Source organism: Pinus tabuliformis, chromosome J (genome assembly GCF_031772625.1).
Source record: "Pinus tabuliformis cultivar Carrire ecotype Pingquan chromosome J, CPIR1, whole genome shotgun sequence".
Classification (NCBI taxonomy): Eukaryota; Viridiplantae; Streptophyta; class Pinopsida; order Pinales; family Pinaceae; genus Pinus; species Pinus tabuliformis.
The window spans coordinates 1,092,274,383-1,092,285,691 of record NC_142295.1 but is presented as its reverse complement, the minus strand read 5'-3'; the positions used below and the strand labels follow the sequence as shown (position 1 = coordinate 1,092,285,691).

Sequence of the window (11,309 nt, the reverse complement as noted above, 5' to 3'; positions counted from 1 at the left end):
GAGATATACCATTGGCGACTTAGGGTTCAGTCGGTGTTATACGTCATATGGTCCAGTGTTTACACGTTTGTTACCCACAGCGTCCAATCGTCTCTCTCATAAAGAAGACACATGGATTGTGCCGCAACGTTCGTCGATGCTTCATTCTCTCCATTCCATATTCTCGAGCTACCGGCAGTGTTCTACCTGTTTATCCACTCTGGCAACTGCTTTTTTGTTCCCTGCACAACCAAAAATAATTATGGGTTCGATGGTCTCGTGCCCCTGCGGGACAAAGCCGCCGCCGCCGAGTAGCGATGCCATCAGGGTCGTCCACCTAAACGGCCGGGTGGACGAGTTTCCGGCTCCCGTTACCGTCAAGGTAGTGCTGCAACACCATCCCCTCCATTTCATTTGTACCTCGCGTCATCTGCACACCGTCAACCGGCCACTGCAGCCCGAGGAGGAGCTCCGTCTGGGCGAGCTCTATTTTCTCCTGCCGCTTTCGGCGGCCGATAATTTGGAAGACTTGGGGTTGAGGCTCTACGCCGCCGCTAAAAAAGAGGCATCCAAGGCGGCGCAGCGGGGGAGGAGCGCGGGTTCGACTTGCGTTCTTCCCGGCGAAGGTCGCGATTCGATGTATGAGAGGTTGGTGCAGCAGTGCGACGATCCGGCGGTGAAGGAGGCGTTCAGGGGATACTTGATCTCCAAAAGCAGGCGGTGGAGTCCGAGTCTGCCTACCATCGAGGAGACCAGCTGCACCTGTTGAGCCCAACTCTCAGCGTTTCTGTAACTGTAAATTGCTTTTTCACCTCAAAATTTAATGGACATCCAAACATTTAATGAGTGAATTCTGCAATTAACAACATCTAGTAGTTAATTCAAATGGCTTTCTTTTCTTTCTGCATTTTAAAGTGCACCGTCATAGATTGCAATTGGGTTTGATTGTCCAGAAGTACTTCTCTGTATTTTATCAATGAGTGAATCTTTTCTTTCCTTTATTTATTCATGATAAAATTTATTTAGATTTAATAATTAATCGGAAGTTAAGATAATCATTAACAACTTTATTATTATTTAGGAAAATTCACAATAACCCAATGATTTGCCAGTGTTAAATTTTCATTTAATTAAATATTTTTGATTTTCGAATTATTAACAATTTAGGAAAAAATCATAATGACATAAGTATAGATTTTCGTTTTTATTAAATATCTTTAACTTTTGAATGGTTAATTAAGGAAAAATTTTCGAATTATTAACCATTTAAGAAAAAATCATAATGACATAAGTATAGATTTTCATTTTTATTAAATATCTTTAACTTTTGAATTGTTAATTAAGGAAAATTATAATAAGAGTAGATTTACATATACATTAAATATTTTTATGTATTGGATTGTTAATATTTGTAGGTATCGAATTGTAAATTAGTTAGTTTGAATAATTTTTCTAAATTTTATATTTTTGTTTGTTTGTTATGTTGTTTAAGTTTTCTAGAGATTATATTAGGCTTGACTTGTGGCTTGAGAAATCTCAATTACGGGATAAGGGTATTTACGCTGTCAAAATCATAATTTCCTGGACTATATCAACTCTTAACATGAATGGATTTTTGCCATAGAAGTTTGGAACTAATAACCTTTACATCATAGAGCGATTTAACCATACACCCCATTATCATCTATTCTACTCTTATGAAGTCTAAATCTTCTATTATTATAATTTTTTTTAATTATTTATAATTAATATTTCTTTAAAAATAAATTTTATTTTAAAATATAAATTTCATATTAAAATTGTTCCCAACTTTATTTTTTATAAAGTAAATTTATTATTTTATTATTTTACGGAAATTAAATAATTTAAATGCTTCAAACAGAATTTTATCATTAAAATTTAAAAAAAAATAAATTAATATTCTAGCTTTTAATAAAATAAAATAATATTCCATCATTTAACAAAAATTCTATAAAGAATATAGAAGTTGGATATGAAAGAATTGTGTTGAGTGTATTTTATATGCACAATAATAATGTTACACATATTAATATTAATAAAGAGACTATATTTTAAGGTAGGAAAATTATATTGTACCAAAACATTTTCATAAAATATTTTAGGTAAATATTAAATTAGAAGACTATTTAGTTGGAGAGAATTTCTCAACAGACTCATAAACAATAGGAATAAATTTTTTCCCATAGATTCTTTAACTCTAACAATAATGACCAATATAATCACACATACATATAGACAAGTAGTGGTTAGATATTGTAACACTCCCCCTTAGCTATTAATTGTCTTAGTATTCATGTGTGAAGGTTTTCATCTATATCTTCTCTATAGCACACACCAAAATGAAGATCCTCTTGTCCATCAAGATCTACTTCCAGTCCAACTGGACACTTGCACCTTGTCTTTCATTCATGTAGACAACAAACTATTGAAGTCCATATAAAGGAATAACCATCCACTAGAATACATGGATACCTAACCAATGCAACCGTTGGTCTAGCATGAAATCCTTCACATACATTGTTCATCCAACTTCTTGATGAAATCCCCCTAGATATAAATTTCACTTCACCAAGTCTATAACCAATATGGTCCACCTAAGTGTATCCATCCAATGCATGGCACACTCTTTTAGAGTGTTAAAAAACTCTCTAACATAGGCTACTATGTTAAACTACACAAGAAACATCATCTTACTAGGGAACACATAACAAAAAGGTATGCATGTCTATCCAAATCTTACAATGATATATCCTTTTCATGTTACATATATCCTAATACAACACATTCCAACTTATGAAAATACCAGACACATCAAACACTTCATAGATCACTAAAATCACTAAAAACCACAGCAAAAAATCATATCAACATATATCATGCTATGAGTACAATGTGTGACTCATGGTCATGAATGTATTTTATTTCACATAATTTTACTTATATTGGTCTATCATCACCTAATCTTCATTGCTACTATTGCTCTAACAAATATTTGTTGCTGCCTTCCAGCTTTATCATCACCTAATCTTCATTGCTACTATTGCTCTAACAAATATTTGTTGCTGCCTTCCAGCTTCCATAATCACCCTCATAAACTATCTTTTTCTACATTATATTATTTTATAATTCTAAGTACTATGGGCATTTTTATTTTCTTCTTTAGCATATTGGTCTCGGATCTCCATGCTTTACCTATCATTATTCTAGCAGAATAACATTACTACCCTATTGTAGTTGCTGGTCTCAATATGCTTATTTTAATACATTTAAGATACAAGACATAAAAGTATACTGTATTACCCGAAGCATGATTTTCATCCTTTGACTCAATCCTTCCAACTTCGATCCTTCACAACTGGGATCCTGTCTCTTATCTCGAACGCACCAAAATAGCTATCCATAACTGTTCGAGCACACTTTCGCTTTCTCACTTGATGTCTTCATATTGAATCTTCTCAACTTCCACTTCACCTCAGGGTTGTTAGAATAGTCTATTCTAACAAAATGCATCCACGCATTGAGTTGACTAGACTCAATATGTTTTATCGATTTCAATAAAATTATAAAGCACATCTTACCATTGGTCCATATATTGTGGATTTCACACCTATGGTTTGAGTTGATTAATACATCAACCCACCTTGTGATTAGCATTATCTCAACTTCCTTATTTTTCACCCTTGCAAAATGGAATATTGCTACCACAATTATCCACAAATATGACATCTCTGGGCTTGTCTTTAGTAAACTGCATAAGAAGTATAGAGATACTTTGCCAAGGTTGATTATGTACAAACAGTGGATTGCACGGACCAAAGCTTCCAATTAATATTTTTTTTTATGGTGCAAAGAGCACCGCATCCTGTAATGAATCTGGAAACATCTACTTGCATGTTTGGTACTTACCTCTGCTAGTTTGCAATAGGCTGTCTAATGCAGGACCATTCTGTTTTCTTATTTTTCAATTCTTTCTTGAGATAAGTTCTTACAAAACTACCAGCATCTACACATGCTCTTTGGATCCGAGCAACTTTTCTTATAGTCCTTCAATCCCATTATTTGGTATTCAATCCAACTAAAAGGTGCTAATTCAGAATGTACTTCTGGATGTTCACATCCACCAACAACCAGGTGCTCCATGGAGAAGCACCCCGATCAATCTCTTCCCACATGCATTCATGCATTCCTTAACTTTTATCCATTAATTAATTCTCTTGGAGTAAAATTGGATCTATACATGAATATCTCCCTGTCAAGGATTTAAAGCAGTCACCTGGAACTTATTGCTTCAGAAAAAGAATGCATTGATAAATGGTTGCAAGAGGCGATTGGAACACCTAACAGGAAGGTAATTCGTGTCTGTTACCTGACAGGCTTAAGGCAAATTCAAAAATATCCAACTCGACGATGCAGTAAATACTGGAAGCTCCTTATAAATCGCTACAAAAAAAGCCAGATCTGGGCATCCTTCTATGATCGAAATCAAAGGTCTTCAAGGGATAATGAGTAGTAATCGAATGCTCAGAGTTTCAGTATCCAATATCAAACTCATCAATTTCGGGTGGTCGCTCTGCAACAAATCATGACAACCCAACAAAATTACCACATGGAGATTCGATTGTTCCCCCTATGAATGAAAATGCGAGCACAACTCCTTTAATGGCTTGGTCTTTTCAACCAGTTAGCCACGTCATCGAACCACAAATCCAACACCCAACTCTAGTGCTTGAATACACAAGTAGTCAACAATTCCATTGCCTAGCACCAATGTCCAACTCCGATGATTTTCTTCACGCAGGTTTACATCATGCAGATAGACCTCCAGCAACACACAGCTGATCAATCTTCACAATTCTCTCACCTCTCACACTTCCGCTGCGCACTTCCACTGGTGGCAATCAATCTCTCCACGCCACTCTGCGATCTATGCTATGCCATGCCACACAGTCTTCATGCTCCGCACAACCCTCATGTTCCATTCTTCACAACAGCCACAAAGGCACAACAGTTCGCTCATATCCACGACAGCCACAACAGGCACATCAATCTGCTCACCTCCACAAAACTTTCTTTCTTCAACAGTTCACACTATCTCTCACTATCTCATACCTCAATCTACTCTTACTTTTGCAGACTATCTCATACCTCAATCTACTCTTTTACTTTTGCAGGTTTCGCCTGGGCCCTCCCATTAGGGAGTCAGGCCCAGAACTGCTTTGATATTAGAATAATTTTGCTGAGTGTACTCTATATTCAAAACTATCCTGTACCAAATCACCTACATGAAAAAACATGTTAAGTAAGCATCAAATATTCAAAACTATCCAGGACCAAATCACTTACTTGAAAAAACAGGTTAAGTAAACATTAAATTAGGAGACTATTGCGGCAGTTTAACAAGGTTATAATTTTACTCCAAAAAAAATGAAAATTTCCGTAAGATTTAAAAAATTAAAAAATAATGAAAATTCTGATAAAATTTAAAAAAAATTGTAGAATTTTTTAGAAATTCAAAATTATAATTGTTAAGCTTTAAGATTTTGAGAGCCTCAAAAATTTTGAGGATGATAAATCTATTTCCACCCAAAAAAAAATTAATTTAAACATTCTTAAAATTAATTCTTTTAAAAATTTATTCATGAAATTCCAACAAAAATTTCACTATTTAAACGAAATTATAACCTTCGTAAACAAAGTCAATGATGCAGGTAAGGTTCCAGTCTCAAACACAACTATGTTGAATAATCCTGATAAAAAGTTTTATATACACCTATACCGCCAAAAAAATATTTAATTGAAGTGAATCTCTCACCGAACTAGATTCAACAAAATCCTTTACCTAAAGTCTAGAACTATACCCATAATTACCAACATAATTACTCATACCTATAGCCAACAAGTGGTTAGATATTCTGACAATACGGTGCACTCTTTGTCACATTTACAAAAGGATTTGTAATTTTTAATAACAACTCTCAAAGTTGTATGTGATATATTTATTTTTATTAAAAAGTTTAGAAGAATGGATAACTTTAGATATTTGGCTACCTTCTAAGTTAAAATTTATTGATTGAATTATAATTCATATGTTACTATTCACAATTCATAAGTGAGAGTCTAACAATATGGTGCACTCTTTGTCACATTTACAAAAGGATTTGTAATTTTTAATAACAACTTTCAGAGTGAAAGTTGTATATGATATATTTATTTTTATTAAAAAGTTTAGAAGAATAGATAACTTTAGATATTTGCCTATCTTTTAAGTTTAAAAATATTGATTGAATTATAATTTATATGTTAGTATTCACAACTCATAAGCGAGAGCCTAAAATAAAACTTTTTACTATGTAATCGAGGGCAAAGAACTATGTGGCACATCAATTTTAATATAATGTTTCCAAAATCATATAGATGGCATGTTCTAAAGTCTACATATTTAGGTCGATAGGTTTTTTAAATAATATAATGTTTCCAAAATCATATAGATAGCATATTTTCAAGTCTATATATTTAGGTTGTTTTTGTCTGACATCTGTGCATAGATTTTTACGCCTGTCTTTTTCTCTCCACTTGATATTTGTGTGCACCATTTTTACGCCGGAGTTTTAGGAGGGTCTGACATATCAAAACATTTGTAGAAGACGAAAATATTAGGCACTTATGCTTCTTTGTTAACGTTCTATTGAATACTGAAAAATTATCATATAAATCCTCTCAGGCTCAATCGTACTATTGCCACCACCACCTCCTCCACCTCCCTCCCTTTATGTTTAGTAGGAGTGGAGAAATGGGAGTATATTTCAGCGAATTATGCGAGGAAGACATGTAGTCACGAAAATTTCTGTACCCACCACCAGGCTCTGGAATCCAAGATGTCTAACCCAAAACTAGTGACGTCGAGTTCACACAATGCCAAAGCCTAAGTTACATACGACATGAATTCTCTGATCATCAATGGGCAACAAAGGCTTACCATTTCAGGAACCATTCACTACCCATGCAACACCCGAGAGATCAGTTTTTGTAACACACATTGCCTGCATTTTGATCTGCATTTTTCGCCTCCTTTTGCTCTGTCTAGATCACAATATATATACAATGAATCTGTATTTCTCCTCTTCTCTTTTTGTTGACATATATACAATGTATATACATATGATATCAGTGGTGAATAATGATTACTATTTATACAATTGTACAAATGTGGAATCTGTATTTCTCCTCTTCTCTACTTGACGATATATATACATTGTATATTCATATGATATTAGTGCTGAATGATGGTTACTATTTGTGTAAGTGTACAGATGTGGTCTAGGCTAATAGAAAAAGCTAAAGAGGGAGGATTGGATTGCATTCAGACCTATGTTTTCTAGAATATGCATGAACTAGAGCAGGGCAAGATAAGAGCCAATGGAAACTCACCAAATTTTCTATATAATTTGGGCAATCTTTTCATTTCAAGACATGTCGATTTTCAAATCATACTAGATTAACCTGAACATTGTTTGCTGGTACATCGTACAATTCGAGAAAAGCTTTGGAAACAATGCTTGTCCGTGATTGTATCCACATTTTCTCAAAAAATAAAAGTAAAAATGTTTTGATAAAATAGAAAAATGACGCTAGAAGCAACTATCTTAGGCACAAATATTTTTTGTCGAGTTCAAATCAAACATTTGATGATGCTAGTAGCAACCAATCTAAGTTTGTTAGAAAGTGTTTGGTGATGAGAGTAAATGCTAGAAATGATCAATTTGCACCATATAACTTGACGTAGTTTTTTGGGCTACAAGGGGTACTAAGTACTCATGTAGTTTGGGCTACAAGGGATACTAAGTAGTCATGTGGCCATGCCTTAGGTTTTATTTATTTTCCCCATAGGGTATTTATGCTGGTAGAACGCATCCATTGCAGGGATGATGTAGTCGTTTCCGAGTAGGAAAAGTGGAATTTCGTACATAGCGCAACAAGTTCGTCATTGTTGTGGCTTTGACAACCATCCATTGTCAGATTGAACAAGCTGTCCATTTACACATGGCAATCGGTTGGAGGTGGTGCATCACGACGATTGTTTATGAGCCCCAACAGGAGTTCATGACGCCTCTGGTATATTTCCACGAAATCATTCAAATCATTCTCAGTGACCCCATGGATATCATTCTTCCACGCTTACGACGATTGTTTCTGAGCCCCAACAAGGGGTTCATGACGCCTCTGGTATATTTCCACGAAATCATTCAAATCGTTCTCAGTGACCCCATGGATATCATTCTTCCACGCTTGCTCTACCCTTTGGAATATTCAACGAAACTACAACTTACAATTACTTTATGATTCTACAAAAGTGCTTGCTATTTCTTTACTTTCATCCAATTGGTAAATTACACACATGCTCCATACACCCCAATAATTATAATGAAATCAACTATAACACATTACCTTGTTATCCAACACTTATATTACATATATGCTAGTATTTCCAATAATGTAACACAATTGATTAAAACAGGTCATCCCCACTTGCATATTAGTTATGCTCACCCACCTTTTTATTCTTATTCCCCAACTCTTTCTTTTATATATATATATATATATATATATATATATATATATATATATACAATAACAACATAATTTAAAATTTAAAATATTTTTTAATATTCATAGGTTTCTTTTATATATATATATAAACAATAACAACATAATTTAATTTTTTTTTTTTTTTTTTTTGGTTAACATAGTCGGTTACTTTTTATATATTGCCAAAAAAAGGGGAAAGAAAGCTAGTTCCTTGTACAATCCAAGGAGGGCTGGACCAAAGTGGTGCACAACAGGGAGTGCAGTCCCCACAGCTACTTTGACAACCTTGTTTCTTAAAAACTTCATAAAATACAAAAATCCGCACTTAACATTGAAACAACGGACTTAACCAAAAACCCGCACTTAACTTTGGAAAAGGCGGGCAATAAAACAAACACACGGGACTATAGTTCCACTTTTCCACAACCTTGGCACAAATATCAAAACTGACCTTTAATAGACTCAATCTCCACCATAGGTTTCCTCCGTCAAATCTGACGAACACCACCTAACGCCGATCATTCAAACTGCACGTCTCTCCACTATCGTCGATCCCCACGCAATAGATCCAATGGCGAGCATTGATTTTGGGTGGGAAAACCGCGCGGAGAATACCCGCCCGATAAAGCGGTATTCTCGCCCCACCTACTTGCTACGTGTCCAATAGTGAGTGGAATCAGGGGGTTCCCTCCTGAAACCACTTACCGCTTAATCACCTCCTGATAAACCACTCCTGTGTATTCCCGCCTTTTCACTTTGACTAAGTCTCACGCAAGTTAGTGCCCGATGACCCTTGATCTGCCTCCATCGAGTTCCTCTCCCGATACTTCTGATGTCATTCCTTATCCGTTGATCTCCGGATCCAACAGATCCTGTGCGAGGGTTCTTCATCTATCTCCTCATGCTTTCTTTGCTGCAGATCTTCAGTGTTTTGTGGTTTTTGGTCCTAATGTATTGGTCTCTGTTGAGGGGAGATTTGCTGTAGTTGAATGCCTTACTGTCTCGGGTTGCCTGGGAGCTTGCATAGGAAAACTTGGAGACCTGAATGTTGCTTGCAATACCGTTACGGTCCAGACGTTCGTGGGTGACACAACTAAAGCCGACCTCGCCCAGGAGAGGAGGACAGTTGGAATCTTGTTTCATCAAATAGTGTAGCATGTTGGGATTTTGAGAGTCGAGTGCTCTAAGCAATGCTGATTACAGTTGAGAACCTCTGCTGACATATATTCTCTGCTTTCCTCATGCAATCTCCATCTTGAATTGATGTTTTGATTCTTCTTTTTTATTTTTTCCCCTTGTAAATTCTTGTGGGATTCTTCGGATCTATATCTTCTTTCTCAATCTGGATACTGGGTGTGGGGTCATGGTATACTTTCTTCATAAACTTTACTATTCTCTTTGACTATCCCAATTAGTTTGTCAATTGCTTTGTTGGCATGACTATCAATGTCCTTATTTTGATTTCTCAGGACATGCTTTATGGTTATTTTTCCCAGGGTTTCAAAGCTTTTTCTGATCCTTTGATAGATTTTGTTCATGGCGATGCTTTTGAAGTCCCTTTTGGTATCCAATGCTGCTATTATGATAGCCGAGTCCCCTATTATTATAGGGTCCTTAATTGCATTTCTGTTTAAAAGCCTTGTGCCTAGGAGAAGGTTGTATGCTTCAGCCCTGTTGTTTGTCATTTCTCCAAGGCTCCATTCATAAGTTATTATTTTTTTCCCATTTGGATCTAGAATGAATCCTCCTTCCCCTCCTTCCCCTGCTTTACCTAGGTTATTTTTTGCAGCTCCATCAAAGAAGAGAATGTGTCTCTTATGTTCTTTTATCCATTCTGCAAATTCTTTATCATCCAATCTTAGTTTCCAATTCTTGTTTGTGTGAAATTCTTTATTTTTTGCTATAACTGCTGCTTTTGCTTTGTTTTCTAACATTGCTTTGCTGTACCAGTGTTTCTCTTCTTGTTGTAAGTCATTCTGGTCCAATTTTGAGATTCCATTTGTACTTATTATCTCTGCAACTTGGCTCCAAGTTTTTGCTAGGATCTTGCCTAGATTTGGCTTTTGTTCTTTGAAAATGCATTTGTTTCGGGCTAACCAAATTTGCCAACACATGATTGAAGGGAGGCATTTCCATATCCTTTTTAGTGTTGCCTTTTCTTTCTTTGTATATGGGTAGCTTTTATCCCAATTTTATGAAGAGTTGTCAACTAAATTGTTGGATTTATGTTTATTTCCAAAGGACTTGTTGCCTGATTCTAGCACTCTCTCGCCACCTTACAGTTAATGAAGAGGTGTTGGATTGATTCTTCCTCCTTTTGACACATGGCACATCTTGAGGGCCCTTTTATTCATTTTTATTTTTTATTTTTCAAAGGTAAGAATTTTACCTTTAAGAATTGTCCATATGAAGATTTTAATTTTGGGCAGACTCTCTGAATTCCAAGCTGCCTTCCAAAGGCTCTAGTCATTTTGATTATGTAGTTTTTGGAGGAGGTTGTACCCCGATTTCACTGTGTAATCCCCTCCATTTGGATCCCAAACAAAGTCATCCTGCTCTTCTATGTTGATGGGGGCAGCCCCTGGCAGATGGGCTTTTAAAATTTCCCACTTACTTTTTAGTCTTGGTGGTGCTGCTAGCTTTTTCCATCTTACCCAATTATTTTGATCCCAATCTGAAATAGAATAAAGAGTGTTAAAGCTTTGCTCTTCCATCCATCTCTG

General features: G+C 35.7%; 1 protein-coding gene across 1 annotated transcript; it reads left to right on the top strand.

Annotated features, from left to right (window-relative positions):
• Positions 1–250: 250 nt before the first annotated feature.
• LOC149230837 (uncharacterized) lies at positions 251–748 on the top strand. The gene has a single exon (XM_089381436.1). It carries the CDS (start codon positions 251–253, stop codon positions 746–748), a length of 498 nt encoding a protein of 165 aa, XP_089237562.1.
• Positions 749–11,309: the final 10,561 nt, after the last annotated feature.